Source organism: Lagenorhynchus albirostris, chromosome 19 (genome assembly GCF_949774975.1).
Source record: "Lagenorhynchus albirostris chromosome 19, mLagAlb1.1, whole genome shotgun sequence".
Lineage (NCBI taxonomy): Eukaryota > Metazoa > Chordata > Mammalia > Artiodactyla > Delphinidae > Lagenorhynchus > Lagenorhynchus albirostris.
In genome coordinates, this window is record NC_083113.1 from 6,258,996 (window position 1) to 6,283,111 (window position 24,116).

Below are 24,116 nucleotides of genomic sequence, written 5' to 3' on the forward strand. Positions count from 1 at the left end.
AATTCTCTGGCAGTCCAGAGGTTAGGACTTGGCACTTTCACTGTGAGGGCACTGGTTCAATCCCTGGTCAGGGAACTAAGATCCCACAAGCTGCAGGGTACAGCTGAAAAAAAAAACAAAACTGGAGAATGATTTAAGTGTGTTTAGAATCAGACACAGCAGAAAGGAAAGAAATCTGTGAGTTAGAAAACACAAGGGCTCTAAAAACTTTCCTTGACATTCTGAACATCAGAGTAGCCCAGTGTTACATGGAATATTACCCTATCACGATAAAGAAGAACGTCTTTTGATATAATCTGTCCCTGACACCTTTTCCCTTTACTTTTTTTCTCTATTCAAGAGGGAAATGTGAAATTTGAAATTTCATATTATTAAAATTACGGTGGCCATTTAATGCAACTGGCTAATAATCTTCCATGAAAATAAGACAAAACCTAAAATCGAAGAGGGTTTTGCCTCTCAGCCTTCTTCGTCATCCCGCAGCCAGGTTGCTATGAAGACACTGAAGACTTTAAGTGCTCACGGCGGTAGAAGGGGCAGAGGACCTATCACACCACCCACGGCACCCTCTGGACTTCCTGTTTGGTGAGAATGATAAACTTACTTCTTTCAGTTACTACCTGAGAAACAGAATTATTATTTTGTCATGGGTGTGGAATGGAGCACGAATGAAAGAATCCTAAACTTAAAATGTTGTGGATGAAAAATACTTCATGAAGACATCTCTTCACTGATGAGTTAGATCTTTTGAGCCCATGTGGGAGAAAATTTCACAACGTGTGAATAAATCATACTGTGAGAATTTATGACAAATGTTCAGAACATTCAGGTGTAATGTTAATGGAGTAAAGAATGTGAGGCCACAAATGCAATATAATTACATGTTTATCTGACCATTTGACTTACTGACCTATGAGCCGATGCATTACACAAACTTTCTTTGCACTGATAAACGCATTCACTCACCTGTCAGTTGGGAATGCTTCCAGTCACTGGATATCTAGCAGGAAACAAAATCAATACACTGCCTTCAAGGAGCATATATTTTCTACAAGGGAAAGTCAGCAATAATTAAATCAGATATGATAGTGTTAAGTACGATAAAGGTGTACACGTACAATGAGAGAGTGACAGGGTGTCCTAATGTAAACAACGTGTTCAGGAAATGCCCACGTGATATAAGAAGATATCTGAATAACATCATGAATTAATTGAAAGAGTGTCATGCGAATACACATGGGGACCATGAGACAAAGAAGGTAAGTGGCTTCGGGCATCCAAGAAAGGCAAGAAAACAAATTCTGCCCTGGAATATCCAGAAGGAGCACAGTGCTTTGGGTCATTTTACACATCTCGCCTCCAGAACCATAGAAGAATAAATCTGTGGTCCTTCAAGGCCCTCAGTTTGTGGTAATCTGTTACAGTAGAAACAGAAAATTTAATAAATTAATATATGTAGAGAATCAAAACAATCTATACAAATTTCTAGAAAAAGTATAATTTGCAAGGTGTCAGGGTACAATGTGCAAAAATCCACCGTAATTTTACACACATGCAATTTACAAATGGAAATTGAAATTAAATATATAATACGATGTTTGCTCAAAAAAGTAAAAGTAGAAGGAAAATGTGTAAATCTAACAAAGTAAGGACTTTTATGCTGAAACCTACAACCTTAATGAAACAAAATGACCTTCTATTTAGGTCATCTGAGCGAAACATACCATATTCATTGAATTGTTAACAAAATATACCAGATTGACTGGAAGACACAACATAGAAATTATATTAAAACGCCCCAAATTGACATACAGGTTTAGTGTGTTTTCAATCAAGATTTCTGTAGATTCAAACAAGATTTTTCTAAAAATAATAGGGAAAGGCAAAAGAACTAGAAGAGCTAAAATACCTGAAAAATACTGAAGTGGCTGGAATCACTCCACATGACCTCAAGATTTCTAATATAGTGACAGTTATCAAGACTGGGTGGGATTTGTGCAGTGACAGACAAATATACTAATGGAACAGAATGTGGAAACCAGAAAGAGCCCTACTTCAGTGCCGTTAACCCTTCAACAGCACAGGTGTGAGCTGTGTGGATTCAATTATATGGGCATTGTTTCCAGTAAATACTACTACAGTACTACAGGATCTGTGGCCGGTTGAATCTGAGGATGCGGAACCACGGATAGAGAGGGACAACATTAAGTTATACGTGAATTTACAACTGGTCATGAGTCTAAACCCTAACTCCATGCCTTGTTCCAAGGTCAAGTGTACTTCCAACCACTTTCTGACAAAGGTACTCAGCCAATTCAATGAAGGAAGGCCTTTCCAACACTGGTGCTAACCAATGAAATATTCAAAGAAGAAAAAAAAAGAGATCTCCATTTAAACTTTACATCTGTACAAATATTAGCTCAAAGTTAAAGCTTTAAAATAAAGTTTAAAACTTTATTCTATAAGAGATTTAGGAAAAACGGTATAGAATAAAATCTTCAGAATCCAGAACTTGATGCAGAGTTCTCAGACAGGTCACAAGAGCATGACCCAAAGAGAATATATCTGGGATGAATGTTTCCATGAAAACAAGACAGAATCTTAAAATGAAAAGGCTTTTTGCCCTCCACCTTCACCCTTCTCAGTCATACAGCAGTCATGTTACTATAGGAAGGTGAGGACCAAGTGCTCATGGATGAAGAAGGAGCAGAGGACCCATCACACCCCACACTACACCCTCTGGACTTCTGTTAGGTGAAAAGGATGACGCTCCCACTTCTTTTTGGTCACTGTTCTCCAGGTGGTCTGTCACTCACAAATATAAACTGTCTTACCTGAGAAATAAGATTATTATTTCACATTCGTGGCATTTGTGAGGTAATCTCCAGAATGAGTTCTTTAATTAATAAATTTCTCCTCTTAAGGCCTGGCCACAATAAATGCATTTATCTGGTTGCTAATCAGAATGAATTTTCTAATGAAGCATAAGATGTGGATGCCTGATAGAAGCCTTGTCATATCACTGTATTATTAAAGTCTCTCACCAGTATGGATTACCTGATGGTAAGTTAGGCTTGACAGAACACTGAAGGATTTGCCACACTCATTATATTTGAAAAGATTTTCTCCAGTATAAAGTACCTGGCAGATCTTAAGGTATGAATTTGGACTGAAGACGTTGAGATACTCATTACATTTGTAAGGTTTCTCTCCACTACAGATTATCTGATAGAAAGTGAGGCTTGCAGGCACAAAATCTTTGCCATATTCATGACGTTTGCTCAGCTTCTCCCCACTATGAATTCTCCAATGAATTGTAAGGTGTAAATTTTGAATGAAGACCTTCCCACATATGTCACATTTACATGGTTTCTCTCACGTATAAATTATCAGATATTTAGTGAGGGTTGAGATCAGAGTAAAGGCATTTCAACTCCATTAAAGTTGAAAGGTTTCTCTACATTATGTATTCTCTGATGAATTGCAAAAAGTGAATTTCGACTGAAGACCTTCCCACACTCATTACATCTGTAAGATTTCTCTCCAGTATGAACTCTCTGATGCTTTCCAAGGTTTGGCTTTTGAGAAAAGAACCTGCCACACTCATTACATTTGTAAGGTTTCTCTCCAGTATGAATTCTCTGATGACTTTCAAGATTTGAATTTCGATTGAAGACCTTGCCACACACATTACATTTGTAAGACTTCTCTTCATTATGAACTCTCTGATGTTTTGTAAGGTATGCCTTTTGATTAAAGAATTTGCCACACTCGTTACATTTATAGGGTTTCTCTCCCGTATGAATTCTCTGATGACTTACAAGATTTGAATTTTGACTGAAGACCTTGCCACACACGTTACAGTTGTAAGGTTTCTCTCCAGTATGAATTCTCTGATGACTTGCAAGATTTGAATATTGATTAAAGACCTTGCCACACTCTTTACATTTGTAAGGTTTTTCCCCAGTATGAATTCTCTGATGTCTTCCAAGATGTGAATTTTGACGAAAGACCTTACCACACTCATTACATTTGTAAGGTTTCTCTCCGTTATGAATTCTCCGATGGATTCTAAGGCATGAATTTTGACTAAAGACTTTGCCACACACATCACATTTACATAATTTCACTCCTGTATGGATTACCTCGTGTGTGGAGAGGTGAGAGCCACGATTAAAGGTTTTGCCACACTCATTACATTGGTAAGGTCTCTCTCCGGTATGAATCCTCTGATGACGTTTAAGGGAGGAATTCTGACTACACACTTTGCTACATACATCACATTTATACAGTTTCTCTCCGGTATGGCTCATCTGATGTCTACGGAGGGATGAGCCATGATTAAAGCTTTTGCCACAGTCATTACATTTGTAAGTTTTCTCACGGGTATGAGTTGTCCAATGACTTACAAGGTGTGACTTTAGACGAAAAACATTGCCACATACCCCACATTTATATAACTTCTCTCCCGTATGGATTATCTGGTGTCTGCGGAGGGATGAGCCATGATTAAAGGCTTTGCCACACTCATTACATTTGTAAATATCGTTCTTAAATATATGCAATTCATCCTGAAAGCTTAATGTAAGCCTATTTTCAATGGGCTTCTTTCCTGAATTCCACCTACTATGTCGATCTCTTCTGTGAGTTACATTTTCCTTACAGGCTACAGACATTCCTTTGTAATTTCTTTCATCATCCTTCCACTGACACCCAAAGTCATCTTCCTGGATTTCTGTGAAGTAAAAATGTTTCATTTCATGGCTTTTCTGTCTTTCCAACATCACTGTTTGGAATACTTCTCCTCTATCACTGTTTGCTCTTGGTTGTAATTTCTTGATCACATGTATATGAGAGATATCTACAAGATACAAAGAACCATAAGGTGTATTATTCATTACAATTCATGAGTAAACGTTTAATGTTGAATGTATGATATTAAACCAAAAGTATGTAATTCCCCAGTGGTCCAGTGGTTAGGGCTCTGCACTCCCACTGCAGGGGGCACGGGTTCGATCCCTAGTCCAGGAACTAAGATGCCTCAAGCCACACAGCATGGCCAAAATAAAGTAAAATAAACACAAAGTAACACTTATGTCCAAAAAGGTTATGAAACTTCCCAATCATGACCTTAAAAATTTTAGGAACACTAAAAGAATAGGACTCTTTTTTGGTTTTTTTTTTGGCTCACGGGCCCAGCCGCTCCGTGGCCCGTGGGATCTTCCCGGACCGGGGCACGAACCCGTGTCCCCTGCATCGGCAGATGGACTCTCAATCACTGCACCACCAGGGAAGCCCCAAGAATAGGCCTCTTTACTAAAGAAAGAGTGATTACATGTAATTCAAATTAATATTAGGGTAGCCTAGTTCTAACACCCTATAACAGAAACATTCACACTAGACAAACTTATGTTAGCTCTTGAAGAAACAACATTTTCCCACCAAAGCATATATCAATTAACAATAAACATACTGTGGTCTCATAAATGAGGATGCAAAAAATATTATACTGTACATATATTCTCCATACTATGGTACATAAATCAATGCTAAAGAACATACAATACTGTACATTACCATACTGTAATGGTACATAATCCAAAACAGACTTATCTAATGAATAATTTAAATAACTAGCAGTATAGAATTACAAAATACAGCATATAGAAAATGAAGAATTTGATAACACAATTAAAAAAAAATATTTTTCTAAATATCTGCTATAAAACTATGTACCCATAAAGAATACATATTTTACTACATTAACAAGTGGTACATGTCAGTTGTAGTCTATAATAAATGCTGAAAAACCATCATATATAAATTACAATTAAAAATTAATAAATGGGGCTTCCCTGGTGGTGCAGTGGTTAAGAATCCACCTGTCAATGCAGGGGACACGGGTTCGAGCCCTGGTCCAGGAAGATCCCACATGCTGCGGAGCAACTAAGCCCGTGCACCACAACTACTGAGCCCGTGTGCCTAGAGCCCATGCTCTGCAACAAGAGAAGCCACCGCAATGAGAAGCCCGCACACTGCAATGAAGAGTAGCCCCCACTCGCCGCAACTACAGAAAAGCCTGCTCACAGCGACAAAGACCCAGTGCAGCCAAAAATAAAATAAATAAATTTTTAAAAACACCAAAAAAATTAATAAATGTACTATTCTAGAGTTACCTAACCTAATAGCCAATAAACAGAGCAATTCCCTACCTTCACAGAGCACTTAAATTGTCCAGTTCATTGCCTCTAAAATATATGTAATAAAGAGTGAGCAATTTGTATATTTATTAACTAGGGTCAGACACAACGTTGTTTAGAACAAACTGGAGATGAAAAGCATACAAGATAGGATACAAAGTGATATGACAGTAAACATGACAGAATATTAATATAACTATTTATAAAAAGTAACTTTTCAATCTTTACTATAAACCATACAAGATTCTAAGCCATCTAATGGCACTAATTTGTTTAAAAGGCTTGATGGAAATCAACACAATTTTTAAAATCAGGGAAGTAGACTCACACGTTTATGTACATGACTGCAATTGATATAGAAAGTACTGAGAGGAACAGGATTTGAACCTGAACTTCCACACTAAGACAACATATTCTCAAGCATGACTGCCCACCCAGGCAGTACAGATTACAAAATATTAAAACAAATACCAGGAGTTTAAAAAGAAAACTCCAAGAGAGACGCAAAAGAAGGGAGCCATGTAACCGATAATGTTATTCAGCCACCACTCCTGAAAATGGTTTCTGAATCATCACAGCTGCACATAGTGATTTCGGTCACGTCATGAGAAAGTTATTCGACAGAAAAAGAGGGATCATTTTTACAGTCTGAGTAATGTGGAAGGTGGAGGGATGGGTGAAGGAGTGCTGCGGAAACTGAGACAATCAGGGGAACAACATAAATACGTGAGCAAGTAACAGTGGTTCCATCTACGTCAAAGTACCACGTCAGGAAGGGTCAGGTCTGAGAAAGGGCATGAGTGGAGCACAGGGTATATGCATATTGGGAGCACAGCTTGTGATTGTCCATCTGTGTGAATATAACTGTACAAGAGGAGAGCAGCCAAGATAGCGGAGTGGAAGGACCCTAAGTTCACCTCCTCTCAGGAGCACACACAAATGACAACAACCATGGCTGAAAAAGACTGAAACCTACTAGAAACCTACCAGAACATAAAGAAACCTACCAGACATAAAGAAAAAACCACAAGGAGATACATAGGAGGGGGCGGGCCCATGATACCACCAAATCCCATACTTTGTGTGGGTGACAGACAAACTGGAGAATAATTGTATTACCGAGGTCTTCCCACAGGATTGCGAGTTCTGAGCCCCACGTCAGACCCTCCAACCCTGGGGTCTGGCATCAGGAAGAGGAGAACTTGGACAAAGTTTTCCTGGGATAAATTCCTACATCATTTCCTGAGGCTCATAGGGGATGGTCATTAGTACATGGAAACAAGATTGTCACAGTGCCCGTAAGAGAGGCTTTTGTGACAGTCCTCAAAGCCAGAAAAAATACGGGAAAGGCTTCTCAGTCAGGCTCTCGTGATACTTTCTATCTCATGTCCTACAACACGCAGACCACTCTACTGAGTAGCTTCAAGTGGCGACTTACTGTGGAGCAGGAAAATATTACAGCATGTGAGGGAAAGCATTCTCCAACGAAAATTTCCTGTCACCCAGTAAACCCACTCCACAGAGAGTCCATCCGTAGCTGTCTGCTACAGGTGGATTATCACAGCAAAGAAACTGGATAAAATTTCAGACTCTAGGAATATGTATTTCAAAAGCAAGTTTCGAAAGGCAAAATCATGCAAACTTAGAAGAATATGAAATCAGGAGAGTCTGCATTACGGACTTGGTAGAGCAGTACAAGAGCGAAAACAATACAAGATATGGGGGTCAGATATTACAGCCCTCGAGAAGAAACCATGCGTTCTATCCAAGATGCCAAACTGAGAGCCTGAAAGATTCACATATTCCCCCCGTGAGGGACTGGGAAATAAAAAGAGGATCTCTCTGTCCACTCTCTGTCTTTATAGTTTTGCTCTGTAAAAATTACACAAGATCCAATCTGCCTCTCTGTTTCACACACCCCTGAAGTGTGCGGCAAAATCAGAACAGGAGAAATGGCTGTGAAATCTAAACAAGCAGACGGGGTTTGAGACAGCTCCATGCCGGTTCTGAGGTGCCAGATGGAATGAAAGAGCAGCCAGTGTTTTCCCATCTTCTGATTAGGTCATATAAGAACACAACTAGGGATAAAACTGAGAAAGGCCCAGAGACTGGAGTCTGGAGGCATCAACTCTTATGATATGGACTGAGAACTGAGCACCCAATGAAGTCAAGTACGGAAAGAGAAATGAAGGGGGCAAAAGATGCCGTTAAAACAACCCTCTTCACGCTCCTCAAAGTCAAGTAAAATCTAGTTCACAGGGGCCACATGGCAGAGCATATATCATGATAAAGACTTTACCCTTTGGGCTTCCCTGGTGGCGCAGTGGCTAAGAATCTGCCTGCCAATGCAGGGGACATGGGTTCAAGCCCTGGTCCGGGAAGATCCCACCTGCCGCGGAGCAACTAAGCCTGTGCACCACAACTACTGAGCCTGTGCTCTAGAGCCTGTGAGCCACAACTACTGAGCCCACGTGCCACAACTACTGAAGCCTGCGAGCCTAGAGCCCGTGCTCCGCAACAAGAGAAGCCACCGCCATGAGAAGCCCGCGCACCACAACGAAGAGCAGCCCCCGCTCACCGCAACTAGAGAAAGCCCGTGCGCAGCAACGAAGACCCAACACAGCCAAAAATAAATCAATAAAAATAAATAAATTAAAAAAAAAAAAAAGACTTTGCCTTTGTCTCTGATGGGGCTGCAGCCCCACCAGAGGGTGAAAGAATACATTTTACACGTTGAATGACAGAATGATAACCCAGGAATAAGAAAAATGTCCTCTCAGAGTTCACAATAAATAAACTTCTATTTTCGGAAAGAACTCTCCCACTTGGGTAGAGTTACCCAAAGACTACTAATGCTGCCGCTTCTTTTCTGCCCTTCTGAGACCTAACCTGTGTTCACACTTTTGATAAATTCCCACCCCCTTGGTTTTTTGCTATTTTCACATCACTCTTCAGAGGCTAGGGCTCTTCCTCTTGTTCCAAAATGCAAATAATATTCAGATCAGAAATAGAAATTTCTGCTTCTCAAAAGAAATAAATAAGATCTGTGGCTCTTCCAGAATCCCAGCTCTTTGTTCAGCTGAGGAGTGAGGACATGACGGGTGGGTCTGGAAAAATATTTCACCGATTGCTCCACCACTTGCCTCCTTCTGAATGCAGAGGGAACAGTGTAATATGCAGATAATTAGCTCTCTTCCAAGAAGTAGTGAATCGAAAGCACGGGGGTAGAAAAAAGAGAATTCGTTATTTGAAAAGTTTGCCCTGAGCTTTATAAATACTTAAGCTCTGGAACAATGCCTGACGTATCATGAAATGGATAGATCATTTGCAGAAAAGTGAAGCTTAAACTCATGATATCACATCATGAAGCTTTTCATATCTGAGTCAACAGGGATTTCAGATCAGTCAAGCAAAACAAGGGCTCCCAAGGGGCACAGAGGGAAAATGCAAAGATACCCAAAAGGCATATCCCAACTTCTGAATGGAAGTTATCCTCACCCAGGGAGATCAGGTTGCTGTAGGTCTCCAACATCACATCCACATAAAAGGCCTTCTGATCAGGGTCCAGGCATTCCCACTCCTCCCGAGAGAATTCTATGGCCACATCCTTGAATGTCAACGGTGCCTGAAATGAAAACATATCTCATCAAGGGGCCAAGAAGAGAGTTCTTATTATCACACAAAATGAGAAGAGGAGAGAGTGGTAAGGATCAATTCAGTGGAAGTATGTAGTCTGACAGATCCATGTAAAGGTATTTAGGGAAATTATGGGTCTCTAATTTTAATTTCTTATGCCTTTTCATAGCAATTATGATATCCTCCAATCAATGTAGATTTTTCATTTTTCCAGACAACACACGAAAAACTTAGAAATAAAATTCAATAACAGGTTGTCTATGCAGAAGTGTTACATATTATGTTTTACACACTGCATGATATTCAAAATCTAAATGAGCTACAGTATCAGTGGTGCCTTCAGAGATGACAAAGTCCACAGTGGCTTTACAGAAAGGTCAAAATCTGCAATTATGATAATGATAACAAGAGCAATGACTAGAAGTGTTGGAACAATTCCTATATGCTAGTATCATTCTAAATAAATTCTTCACATGTATGAAATTGTTATAAACATAAAAGCTCATCAGAGATGACCTGTTCCAATCTTACAAAGGATAGTACTGTGTCAGCTCACACACAGATGCACATAAAATGTTAGTAATCGTATTGCTATTTAAACCATTAACACAATACTGTAGAAAAAATTCGAGACCAAGGAATACATTTAAGATATAATTTCAAATGCAAAAAGATAGGTTTGAAATAATGATGTCTTTATCAAAACCATGGACTTGCACTTCCATGCACTCGTGCACACACATGTAAACACACAATTAATTGAAAAGGCAGGAGTTCCCTGGTGGTCCAGTGGTTAGGTCTCGGCAATTTCACTGCTGTGGCCCTGGGTTCAATCCCTAGTTGGGGAACTAAGATCCCTCAAGCTGCTTGGCTTGGACAAAAAAAAAAAGATAGGAGTTGTCTATTGACATATTTTTGGATAACATTTTCTGTTATCATTTTCATCCACATTTATTTCAGCATTTTCGAAGAACAAGAAAGTATTACCTGCACTTAATTTACTTCATCAACATTATTCTATAGTAGTCTAGTAAAAGAAAAATGGTACAAACATAAAGAGAAAAATACAAAACTTTTAACTCCTATCTCTATACAACACCTAAATTGAAGAATATAAGTACAATTTTATCCACTAAAATTAAAATAGGTAGGTATTAACAAATGCAGAACAGAGTTTGTGTATTCCACTTATAAAACACTGACTCAAAATTAGACGTTATTACATTAATTTAACATATTAAGAAAAAGACTTATCACAATAAAAAGTTTAAAACTTCCTGGAGAATTAAAAATCATGACAAAAAGGAATATAGAAAAAAATATATTGTTATGAAGCAAGAACATTTTACCAAACATTAAAATCAGAAGGAAACCCTCAATGCTTTCCCTCTGAAGTGGAGTGAAGGGGGCTGGCCAGGGCTCCTGCCTTTCACCACTGTACAGTGTGCCTGAGCAGCGACCACCAGAGGAATTAACAGGAGGAAAACAGGGAACAAGAGCGAGAGACACACAGAGAGTGCGTCAGAGCTGCAACTGTGAACATTCACAAATCTAAGGACATGGGAAGGTAAAAAGTGAAAGGATGGAAAAAAATATTCCATCCTAATGAGAGCAGGGGCGACTACATAATGTCAGACAAAATAAACTAAAGACAAAATCTGATACAAGAGACAAAGGACAATATATATTACTAAAAGAATCAATTCCCTAAGAAGATATAATTTTAAGTACTTATATATCTAACATTAGAGGTCCCTCCAAAAATGAAGGAAACACTAACAGAAACAAAGAGAGAAATAGCAGCACAATAATCCTATGAGACTTTAACATCCCAGTTTTTTCGATGGGTGGAACCAAAGAGAACATCAATAAGGGAACAGAGGACTTGAACAACACTATAGACCGACTGGACCTAACAGACATGTACAAATCACTCTACCCAACAACAGCAGAAAACACACACTTCTCAAGAACAAATAAAACATTTTCCATGAGAGACCACATGTTAGGACATAAAAGAAATCTTAACAATTTTAAGAAGACTGAGAGCATAATGAATTTTCTCAAACCACAAAGCAATAAAATTAGAAATAAACAGCAGAATGAAAACAGAAAAATCCCCAAAACGTGGAAATAAAACAACGTATTCATAAATAACCAATGGGTCAAAGAAGAAATCACAAAGGAATTTTTAATATATCTGGATGAAAATGAAAACATACAAAAATTTATAAAAGGTAGCGAAAGCCGTACTAACAGGGAAGTCAAATCAGAAATCTATTTTTACTACTCAAGGAAGTAGAAAAGAATAAAATCAAATTTAGCAAAACGAGGAGCTTCCCTGGTGGCGCAGTGGTTAAGAATCCGCCTGACAATGCAGGGGACAAGGGTTCGAGCCCTGGTCTGGGAAGATCCCACATGCTGCAGAGCAACTAAGTCCGTGCACCACAACTACTGAACCTGTGCTCTACAGCCCGCGAGCCACAACTTCTGAGCCCACGTGCCACAACTACTGAAGCCTATGCGCCTAGAGCCCATGCTCCCTAACGAGAAGCTTCTCACCTCAGTGAGAAGCCCATACACTGCAATGAAGAGTAGCCCCAGCTCACCGCAACTACAGAAAGCTCATACGCAGCAACAAAGACCCAACGCAGCCAAAAATAAATATATAAATTAAAAAAACAAACTATAAGGGGTTCTATGAACAATAATACTTACAAATTGCATAATCTAGAAGATACAGGTAAATTCATTGAAACATACAACCTATTAAGCTCTAATCTTTAAGTAATAAAAAAGTTGAAAAGAATTATAACTAGAGAGGTTCAAGCAGCAATCTGAAATCCTGAACAAGGAAAAAGCCAAGACCATATCAGTTTGCTGCATAATTCTACCAAATATTTACAGAAGAATTACCTCTGATCCTGATAAAAAGCTTCCAAGCTTCCGAAGAGCTGTAGAGGGAACACTGGGAAACTCATTCTGTGGAGCCTGCATGATTCTATACCAAGCCCAGAGAAAGACACACGAAACACAGAAAACTACAAACCAATATCCTTCATGAATACTGAAAAATCCTCAACAAAATAGTACCAAACCAAATTCAACAACACATTAAAATGATTTTACATCATGACCAAGTGGATTTTATTACTATAAGCAAGGATGACTCAACATACAAAAATCAATTAATGTCATATACCACATTAACAGAATAAAGGAAAAAAACATATGATCGTCTCAATTGATGCAGAAAACTGCATTTCACAAAATTCAACTATGTTTCAAGATATAAAAACACTGGGAATTCCCTGGCGGTCCAGTGGGTAGGACTCGGCACTTTCACTGCCGTGGCCCAGGTTCAGTTGCTGGTCAGGGAACTAAGATCCCACCACAAGGCCAAAAAGAAAAAAAGAGAGATATAAACACTCAGCTAGAAAGCTTTCCTTCTCAGATCAGGAAGAAGGCAAGGATACACACTCTCTGCACTACTGTCCAGCAAAGTACAGAAAGCCCTCACCAGAGAAATTAGACAAGAAAAAGAAAGTTACCCGAATTGAAAAAAGTAAAATTATCTTTCTTCATAGATGATAACTTTTATATGTAAAAACAGTAAAGATTAAAAAAAAAAAACAGTAAAGATTCCACGAGGAAACTGCTACATCAAAAAACAACTCTAGAAAAGTTGCAGGATACCAAAAATCAATGCCCAAAAACCATGTGCATTTCTATACACAGTGAACAATGTCAATAGAAAATTAGAAAACAATCGTATTTCTAGAGCATCAAAGGGATAGAATACTTAGTAAGAAATTCACCAGGGAGGCAAAAGACTTGTACACTGAAAACTATTAAATGTTGCTAAAAGACACACAAGGAGATACAAATAAACATCCTATACACATGGACTGAAAGACTAAATATTCTTAAAATGACCCTATTACCCAAAGTGTTGTATAGATTCAATGTAATCCCTATCAAAAGTCCCATGGCAATTTTTGCAGAAATAGAAGTAACTATGCTAATGTTCATAGGGAATCTCCCAAATCTCCAAAATACTCTTGACAAAGAAGAAAAATAGAGGGCACCCTTTATAGACTTCAAAACATATCACGAAATAATCAAGATGGTGTGGTACTGGCATAAACACAGATACGTAAAGTAATGCAACAGAACAGAACACTCAAAATTAATTTTGCATATACATAGAACGCATTTTCAAGGGTGCCAAGACCACACAATAGAAAAAGGACAGTCTCAGGAACAAACGGTGCTGGGAAACCCGGTATCTACCAGCAAAGTATAAAGCTGGAAACTTACCTGCATCAGAATGAGAAACTTCTATGTGTCAGAGGAGGCAACCAACAGCGAAAAGTAACCTCCAAGGACCGGAGATGATGAAAATGGGCTAAGAATCTCCATGTGTCAGAGATTTAGGTTGATTTCAAAGTTTAAAATCAATAATAGAATGAAACACCCTCTATCACTGATGTATCTCTGAACTTTCCATTCCATTTCCCATCGTTACGATTTTTAAATCAGTGACACATCCATTTCGTTTCTAATGCAGCATGAAAAGTCACAACGTATTTGCTGTAGTCTGTTTGCTAAAATTTACCGGGCATAAGTGCATATTATTACCTGACTTGCATGTACAGCTTCTTTATTCTGGTTTTCAGAGAGCAGACAGTGCACTGAGATGGGGCCCCTCAACAATCCCTGCTGCCCAGTAGCACTGACACCGTGACACTTCACATGGGTGTGAAGCCCTGCCCAGGACTAGGCCCAGTGGAGCCCCTTCACAAGTCCCAGGTCACTGGGTCATGGGGAGATGGGATCTAAGTGGAGATGACAGGCCTTGAGGGAAGGCCCTGGATGACTGTGAATGTACAGGTGGCAGACAAGATTAGTGAGTCCAAAGAAGGGCATCTCAGGAAGGACAGACTGAAGAATCAACAGAGAAAATGACTTTACCTGAGAAAGAGCCATTTCTGACTCCTTTTCTTTCCTCTTCCGGGCTTCTTCCTCAGGCAATAGGAGTCTTTAGAGGTCGATCTTGAAAGTTGGAAAGATGCTGTTTAATGCTTAGAATCGACACACCCCCTTCCTGACTCACAACCACACACACAGGGAAGACCTCAGCAGGAGGAACAGACAGTCCTCTGCTGCTCACTGTCACAGGAGGGATTCAGGACAGTAAAATCCCACACAGAGAACAACAAGTAAGTTCCTACACTTATGTTTTTTCAGTGCATGATAGATCTTTGAAGATCAAATAGTGTAGGTTATCCTTTTTTTATTGAATATATTTTTCAGATTATTTTCCATTATAGGTTATTATAAAATATTGAATATAGTTCCCTGTGCTATACAATAGGTCACTGTTGCTTTAATTATTCTATATATAGTAGTGTGTATCTCTTTATCCCAAACTCGCAATTTATCCCTCCCCCTCCTTCCACCTTTGGGAACCATAAGTTTGTTTTCAACGTCTGTTGAGTCTAGTTCTGCTTTGTAAATACGTTCATTTGTACCATTTTTTTAAGCTTTCCCCATATAAGTGATATCATGTGTCTATTTATCTGATTTAATTCACTGAGTATGATAATCTCTAGGACTCTACCTGCACTACTATGTGTTTCCGTTTCATTCTGTTTATCTGTCTCCCTACTTCTTTCTACGTCTCTGCCTCTTTGCTCCCCTCTACTCTCCTGCTGTTTCTGCCCTCCTCTCTATTTATTTTCTCACTCCTGTCTTGCCGCACTCTGCAACCTGTTCCCCCTATTGATGATCTTTCTCCCTAACCTTTCGGATGACCTACATTTTTATGTATTTCTGCCTTTCTTCCCCCCATTTCTGTTCCCTCTCTGCCCTCTGTTTACACCTTCTCTCCCTGTTACACTCTCTTCCTCCCCACTCTCTGGCACCCCAGGTGGCTATGCTTCCTTCCTGCTCTCTCTGCATCTAGTAGTCCATATTTTTCCTCTCCTTCTCTCCCAGCACCATGATGCTCTGAAGGCCATGGTTCCACCTTTTATCCTCTCCCGGACCCTCTGTCTGAAACGCCTCACCATTGTCACCACCCTCCCATCACTGATCCAGAGCCCCTCACCCCTTGCTGCTCTCCAATCCCTGGAGATCCGGCTTTTTTATTTACTTCTTTATTTTATTCACCTGCTACCTTCCAGGCTTAATCACTTTCACTTTACTGTCTATTTCCAAGTCCCTCTATGTTCCCAGTGGTTCTCCCTCATTCTTTATCCTCCTCAGTTTTTCTGTTTCTCTCAGTCGCTCTCTGTCTCTGCTTCTCCTGATCCCCCTCGCCCCTGTATTTACGAGGATGGCGACTGAATAAGACGCCCGCATACTGTCAGACAGTTTGGAACTCGGGACCGAAGAACACTATGTGTCACAAGGTTGGCCCAGGTCACCTCCCCCTACACGGGGTCTGAGGAAGAGCTGACCAGGAAGGGGAGGCCTGCGGAGCAGAAAGACCGGTCTGAGTAAGAGGCGAGGACAGAGGGTCTAAGAGGGAAGGGGTCTCAGGAGAGGGGAGGACTCTCCAGAACCCCAGGACCGGGGAGAGGACGCGGCCTCTCCAGCAGCACTGCGGCCGGAGCTGCCCTACGGAGGCGGAGGGCGAGGCTGGGGAGCTCGAATCCACCTCACGGAAGAGGACTTTACAAGCAGGTTGGAGGTACTGAAGGGTTTTAAGCAGGAAAATGTAGCGAAAGGCGGTGTCTACGTGGACCGAAAGCAGAAAAGGCAAGGGCTTCGGTACTGGACGCAGAGAAATTTAAAACCCAAAGGGAAACGGTCCACGATCTGTAACAGTGATGGGAGGAGGGGCGGGAGTGGGAGTTTAAACACCGCAGTGACTCCAGCACCCTAAGGATGGAGTAAAGGGACCGCGAAGCACAGATTTAAACTAGAAAAGAGAAACTTACGTTCTGCAGTGTAACCTTCGTTGTAAGCATTCCGTTTCCGGGTCCGTAGAGAAGTGCGCATGCGCATGGTGAAGAGGTGGGGCGGGGCCTAGGTGGAGCGCTAAGGACTGGGTTGGGGGAGGTGAGGGGAACCCAGGTGCAAGCAGGGACCAAGGGAGGGTGGGAAGGGGGCGGGCCCGGAAGGTGCTTGGAAGGTGCTTGTACTTGACGGGCTTAAGTTGCAGTCTGTAACAATTTTAAGCTAAAGGTTACATTTGTGGGGACCAGTTATGTCGAAAACGAAGATGTTTCCTCTAAACAAGTAGAATATGGTTTAAATAAAAGCTATTTTCCCTAGTAGGTTGCTCTCGTGTCCTGCTAATGAGCCCAAAGGTATTCATATTTCTGGAAATGTGGGTCTTCCAGAGTAGTTGACATGAGTCAGTGGTTGGATCCAGGAAGATTTTGTGCAATTAGAATTAATTTAAGAACTGAACTTGTGGGCTTCCCTGGTGGCGCAGTGGTTGAGAGTCCGCCTGCCTATGCAGGGGACATGGGTTCGTGCCCCGGTCTGGGAGGATCCCACATGCCGCGGAGCGGCTAGGCCCGTGAGCCATGGCTGCTGGGCCTGCGCGTCCGGAACCTGTGTTCCGCGGCGGGAGAGGCCATAACGGTGAGAGGCCCGCATACCGCAAAAAACAAAAAACAAAAAGCTGAACTTGTCTCTGTATTACACACTAGAATGAGAAATACAAAACTCTCCCTGTGTTGAATGGGCTATTTCATACTGACACCCTGCAGAACAGCTTCTCCGTTTCTACTCCCCTTTCACTCCAGAGGCCAAATTCAACAATTTGCTTAGTTCCAGAGACTCAGGGACAAGTCGTAGGGTCTGAGACTGGAGGACTAAGGCAAGTGATAATTTAGGTCAGTAACTGTTGCTTTAAAAAGAGCAAAACGTTTTCAAAAATTGTTGTAAATTGGGACTTCCCTGGTGGTCCAGTGGTTAAGATTCTGTACTCCCACTGCAGGGGGCACGGGTTGCATCCCTGGTCAGGGAACTAAGATTCCGCATGCCTCACAGCGCGGCCTGAATAAAAAAATAAATATGTTTAAAAATTGTTATAAATTAAAAAAAAAATTGTTATAAATTGTATTGTTCTTTCTTTTTGCTAACGGGTTTTAATTATTTGCTGTTTTAGCCTAAGTTACGCGGGCCTCCCACTGCCGCGGCCTCTCCCGTGGCGGAGCACAGGCCCCGAACGCGCAGGCCCAGCGGCCATGGCTCACGGGCCCAGACGCTCTGCGGCATGTGGGATCCTCCCGGACCAGGGCACGAACCCGCGTCCCCTGCATCGGCAGGCGGACTCTCAACCGCTGTGCCACCAGGGAAGCCCTCGCCTAATTTTTTTTATTTATTTACTTTTGGGCCGCAGCACGGGGCATGTGGGATCTTAGCTCCGCACCACCTACAGTGAGAGTGCAGGGTCTTAACCACTGGACCGCCAGGAAGTCCCATTTACCGTTTTGTATGTGTGTTTGTCACTGTGTGTTTTGGGGTGTCTGTGGACTTATTATGATTTTAGGCAGCCTCTCTGCTAATGGATGGGGCTGTGTTCCTGTCTTGCTAGTTGTTTGGAAAGGGTGTCCAGCACTGTAGCTTGCTGGTTGTTGAGTGGAGCTGGGTCTTGGCATTGAGATGGAGATCTCTGGGAGATTTTCACTGTTTGATATTACGTGGAGCTGGGAGGTCTCTTGTGGACCAGTGTCCTGAATTTGGCTCTCCCACCTCAGAGGCACAGCACTGACTTCTGGCTGGGGCACCAAAAGCCTTCCATCCACACTTTTGGGAGGTCTGAGGTCTTCTGCCAGCGTTCAGTAGGTGTTCTATAGGAGCAGTTCCACCTGTAGATGTATTTCTGATGTATCTGTGGGGAGGAAGGTGATCTCTGCGTCTTACTCTTCCGCCATCTTGAAGCTGCTCTCTCTGTGTGTTTTAATATTTACCTTTTATTTGGCTGCGCGGGGTCTTCGTTGAGGCATGCAGGATCTAGATCCCTGACCAGTGATGGAACCCGGGCCCCCTGCATTGGGATTGCTGAGTGTTAACCACTGGACCACCAGGGAAGTCCCCTATTTGCCGTTTTGAAACCAACTGTTTACACAGCGACGTATAAGAATTGTATAAACAACTCTTTATACAATTACATACATCAGTATATAAGTTTAAGGTGTACAGCAATAGTCTGACTTTCCTATATTGTGAAATGATTACCACAATATGTTTAATTAGCATTAGCATCCATCATTTCACATAGATAAAATAAAAAGAGAAAGGAAAATAAAAGAAAAAAATTTTTCTTTTGATGAGAATTGCCTTTTTTTATTCTTCTACACATATAATCATATATTTCTCATTTGTTATTGTCTTTGGCTTTCAGCCATAAGAATTGCCTTATTTTGTAAAATACTTATCGTATTCCATGTTTGTGCTGAATTACCTTAAAATATCTTTGAGAAAAACTTGTTTACATCCTAATATACTTAAGTCAACAATAACTAAATATAATGCAATTTCAAATTCACAATATGTTCATTATGAGAATAAGTAGAAATTTACCTTTTATTTTTAAACTGTAATGTATTTTAGCTGTTTGTGTTCTATTGCTGAAAGTTCTGTTAGGTGTGGATAATAGACCCTGTAAAATATATAGTATTCAGAAGACATTGGGATTTATTCTCATCTAAGGAATAATTAACTTTGCCATGTTTCTAAGGACATTTACTGGGGAGGTATATTCTCTTTAATATGAACCCTAAAGAAGGTAAATCTAGATTATCGACTATGCAATAACTTCATTTCTGCCCTCAATATTTCTATGGCAATATCTGTCATTAAACATTTATTGCAGTATGTTTTCCCACATCCCTGCAGGTGGAAGATTTCATCCATAGAGAAACAGCAATCAATTGTAATATGATGTTTACATAGGACTATTAGCATATTTAAAATATTTTCAGACAAAATGAGCAGAATGTCCTGGTGTAACACAACATGCAAACAACATCACATTTTTATTTTATTTATTTTTGGCTGGGCCGGGTCTTAGTTGCAGCACGTGGAATCCATTTCCCTGACCAGGTATCGAACCCAGGCCCCCTGCATTGGGAGTACGGAGTCTTAGCCACTGGACCACCAGGGAAGTCCCCAACATCCCATTTTTAAAATTTGCAGCGACTGGAATAAATTTTGGGATGTGCGTTAGATAGATTATTATGCAATGTTTGAAACTATCCGTGTTGGCGGGTGGCGGCACCGGGGACGCCCTTGGGAAGACACTGGTCTCGATCTCTCAAGCAATAACTTCTCATCCAGCCACCCCCCGCCCCTCCCCGGGCTCCCCACAGGGCCCAGCAGGGTCGTCACAGTGGCCTCGAGCAGGAGCCCCCGGTGCCTTATAGCCCAGCTACGATGGGGGTCTCCATGGCGCGCAGAGCAAGATGGTGGACCACCGGGACGAGGCCATCCATGTCCTCTGCGGCCTCGCCGTGGGCAGAGCAGGGGACGTGCACGGGCTGTTGCCGGGTCACTGGGCGCTGGCCTCGGGCTTTGCTGGCCCCGTCAAGCCAATGGGCCGGCGGCACGCCAGCCTGGTGGGAGGCGGGCACTCCACCTGAAACTGCGTCAGGGCCCTGCTGGCCAGGCCTGGGCCGAAAGGAGCCTTTTTTGTTTGTTTTCAGTAACAAAACTGTAAAGAAAGCATGCAGGAAATACATACACTTTGTCAGACAAGAGAAAAAGATGCCTTAAGTATAAAACGTGAAGAGTCAAACATACTGCTCATGGCAGGGAGATGCTGTGCAGAGCCAGCTTGGTTGGCAGCCACCAGCAACTTGTGCCTAAGCCTGATAGTTTTCTTTTTTAAGGAAAATAAAAGGGACGGTAGTTATGAGTGTTTTTTTTTAAATAATGTGGAAGAAAATTATTAAGAATGGTGACTTTGTTCTCTTTTTTAGCTTTTTTTCATATTTTTAATATATTTTAAAAAATATTTATTTATTTATAGCTGCGTTGTGTCTTTTTTTTTTTTTTTTTTTTTTTTTCTTAGTGGTACACGGGCCTCTCACTGTTGTGGCCTCTCCCGTTGCGGAGCACAGGCTCCGGACGCGCAGGCTCAGCGGCCATGGCTCACAGGCCCAGCCGCTCTGCGGCATGTGGGATCTTCCCGGACCGGGGCACGAACCTGTGTCCCCTGCATCAGCAGGCGGACTCTCAACCACTGCGCCACCAGGGAAGCCCTGTGTTGTGTCTTAGTTGCAGCACCAGGGATCTTTCATTGGGGGGGGGGTGGCTGGGTGGGTGGGGTCGTTTCTCTCTAGTTGTGGTGCGCTGGCTCCAGAGTGTGGGCTCTGTAGTTGCCGCAAGCCAGCTTAGTTGCCCCGTGGCACGTGGGATCTTACTTCCCCGACCAGGGTTTCCAACCTGCGTTCCCTGCGTTGGAAGATGGATTCTCAACCACTGGACCACCAGGGAAGACCCTGCAGATGTCTTGCAACCAACACATTTTTTTAATATAAAAGTCTCCTCTCTCTTGCTTAAAAAAAAGAAAAGAAACTAGCCGTGTTGGCAAAAAAGACGTTTCAGTGTGGACTTCCATGTTTCCAAGCAAGGAGATGACTCAATGGTGGAAGCTTTCATTAAACACAGAACAGTGGAGGAGAAGCTGATTATAAGGCAAAGTCATGAATCCATTTTTTTTAATGGGGAATTTCCTTCCTTACATAATTATCAAGGCAGCCAAATTAACATATTCACAAGGAAAAAAGGGAACTTCCTAAATCACAGGAAGATTTTGACACAGGTCTCCCTGTGATATCATTATGAAACTGATACAAATTATTAACAATTCAAAAATGTGAAAAACAGAACGATATAGTATGACGTGACCTTAAAAATTAAAGAATATACATTTTTGAGTCCAGGTGGAAGGACTGAAATATTTACCAGTGTCAAACTTAGATAAGGATAGATCTTATTATAAAGGATTATTACCAGGAATTCCCTGGTGGTCCAGTGGTTAGGATTCTGTGCTTCCACTGTTGGGGGACGGCTCAATCCCTGGTCGGGGAACTAAGATCTAGCAAGCTGCCCTGCCACAAAATTTGTAAAGCCTCAAAAGTCAGACAAAAAAAGAGCTTTTCTTTTATACTCAGGGGTAAACAAGGTAGGAAAACTCCCACATGGAGGAGTGGATGAGCATGTGGCAGGAGCCTCAGTTTCTCAGATGATTTTTTTTTTTTTTTTTTTTTTTTTTTTGCGGTACGCGGGCCTCTCACTGCTGTGGCCCCTCCCATTGCGGAGCACAGGCTCCGGACGCGCAGGCTCAGCGGCCACGGCTCACAGGCCCAGCCGCTCCGCGGCACGCGGGATCCTCCCGGACCGGGGCACGAACCCGCGTCCTCTGCATCGGCAGGCGGACTCCCAACCACTGCGCCACCAGGCAAGCCCCTCAGATGATGTTTTATGCTGAAGTCAGTTACTCTTGGGTGCAGATATTCTGGCAGGAAGGTTGCTCTGAATTACAAAGCTCAAAAGTGGTCCAAAAAGTAAGGCATTTGGGAGAGGAGAAAAACTTAATTTTGATTAAATCATGTTAACAGGCATTGTGTCCACTGATATAAGGACCAACAAATCAGTAATCGTTGATAAAGCAATGGATGGTAATTTGTCAGATTCTTTTCTTGCTGTTTCCAAAGTAAACAAGGGGGCTATTGTAAGTCTTACTGAAATTAAAGAGGAAGCATAGTTCTTAGTAAGTAAGCTGTTACCATCTGCAGAAAAGAAGAAAAGGAGTTCTTTTACCTTTGCTAGTTTCCAGAGTTCCAGGATTGGAGTAAAGTCTAACATTGTCACTACATAATGTGACATCAAGCAAAATTCAAAAAATAACAAATACACATGTTACATTTGGATAATGGAATATTAGAAAATTTAAACTAATAATGATAATAACAAACATGCCCAAGAACCTCAGCGTTTATGCCTTTGAATGGCATTGAAGGAGCCTGCATGCTCCTTGTGCCTGTGTTGTGTCTCTTCCTGTCACATACAAGAGGAATTAAGTCTCTTAGATTAAATTCGTATTTGTCCTTACAACACACACATCGAAAAGGCAGCAAGTATGACCTTAAATTTGGCCAAAAGACAATTTCAGTTGATTGAAAAAAGTAGATGCCATTTGGCTTAATTTCAATCATATTTATGAAATAACAATTTACCTCCAGATCAACAAATTAAATATAAAGAACCAAAGACAACATGTGTTTTTAAAGTTGTTTTTTTTTTTTTACATTGATGATATAAAGCAATGCTTTTGACTTAAACTGTCAGATTCCTCTTGACTGACACTCCCTGGATCAGAGTTGGTCTCTGCCTCCCGGGTTTAAACTGTCAGATTCCTCTTGACCTACACTCCCTGGATCAAAGATCTACACTCCCTGGATCAGAGTTGGTCTCTGCCTCTGGGGTTTTAGGGGAATAGAAATGGAAATGATGTTCTTACACCTTTAGTATGAAAACACTCAGTCAGCACAAGCAGAGTTTTGCATTTCACCTTTCAATTGCCGTTCCCTACAAAGATAACTCTGTTATCTCTTGCTTAAGTAAATGAGCCTGTTCTGGGTGAGAACCCACCCTACATCCCATGGCTCAGTTGCAGTCATCTCACTCCCAGTGTACCTGTCTCCACCCACTCATGCCCAGCTGTCTTCCTTAGTTTATCATGTGTTTGCAGTGAAACATAAATCTTTCCTTCTTGCCCTCTGTTCTCTCTTTCTTTCTTTCCTTTCCTTCCTTCCTTCCTTCTTTCTTTCTTTTCTTTCTTTCTTTCTTTCTTTCTTTCTTTCTTTCTTTCTTTCTTTCTTTCTTTCTTTCTTTCTTTTCTTTCTTTTCTTTCCTTCCTTCCTTTCTTTCTGTCTCTCTCTCTCTGTCTTTCCTTCCTTCCTTCTTTCTTTCTTTCTTTCTTTCTTTTTTTGGAACCCGTGCCCCATGCAGTGGAAGCCTGGAGTCTTAGACCACCAGGGAAGTCCCCCTAATTTTTCATTTAAATAGTTCTTTTTTCAATTTAAGAAGGAAAAAAACCCAACAAAACAAAACAAAACCGTGTTCAATATAAGTGGCCGAAAATGACAGCTCTAAGCATTTTCCTTGACTGTTTCAAACATTACTTTGAAATAAGCAGGTAGGAGCTGTACTCCTCAGAGACTCCAAGAGATCCAGAAGGTAATGATCCAGTTCAGTTAGGCAGAAGGAAACACCCAGGTGCAGAACAGAGGGAAGCCCAGTGCTGCCCCC

The 24,116-nt window shown here is 41.3% G+C and overlaps 2 protein-coding genes across 3 annotated transcripts in view; both read right to left on the reverse strand.

Annotated features, from left to right (window-relative positions):
* The window catches only part of LOC132509835 (zinc finger protein 525-like), a 293,110-nt gene that overhangs the window by 46,447 nt on the left and 222,547 nt on the right, over nt 1-24,116 (reverse strand). The window lies entirely within an intron of this gene.
* LOC132509780 (zinc finger protein 665-like) lies at nt 2,427-16,829 on the reverse strand. The gene is made up of 4 exons (XM_060131231.1): nt 16,784-16,829; nt 14,811-14,891; nt 9,699-9,825; nt 2,427-4,861 (listed from the first exon to the last, which is right to left on the reverse strand). The coding sequence occupies exons 2-4, from the start codon at nt 14,823-14,825 to the stop codon at nt 3,414-3,416; spliced, it is 1,590 nt and encodes a 529-aa protein (XP_059987214.1). The 5' UTR covers nt 14,826-14,891; nt 16,784-16,829; the 3' UTR covers nt 2,427-3,413.

Coding starts and splice junctions, on each gene's coding strand:
- LOC132509780 (XM_060131231.1), bottom strand. Junction 4,862..9,698: donor CAGCAACCTGATCTCCCTGG/GTGAGGATAACT, acceptor TGTATCTTGTAG/ATATCTCTCATATACATGTG.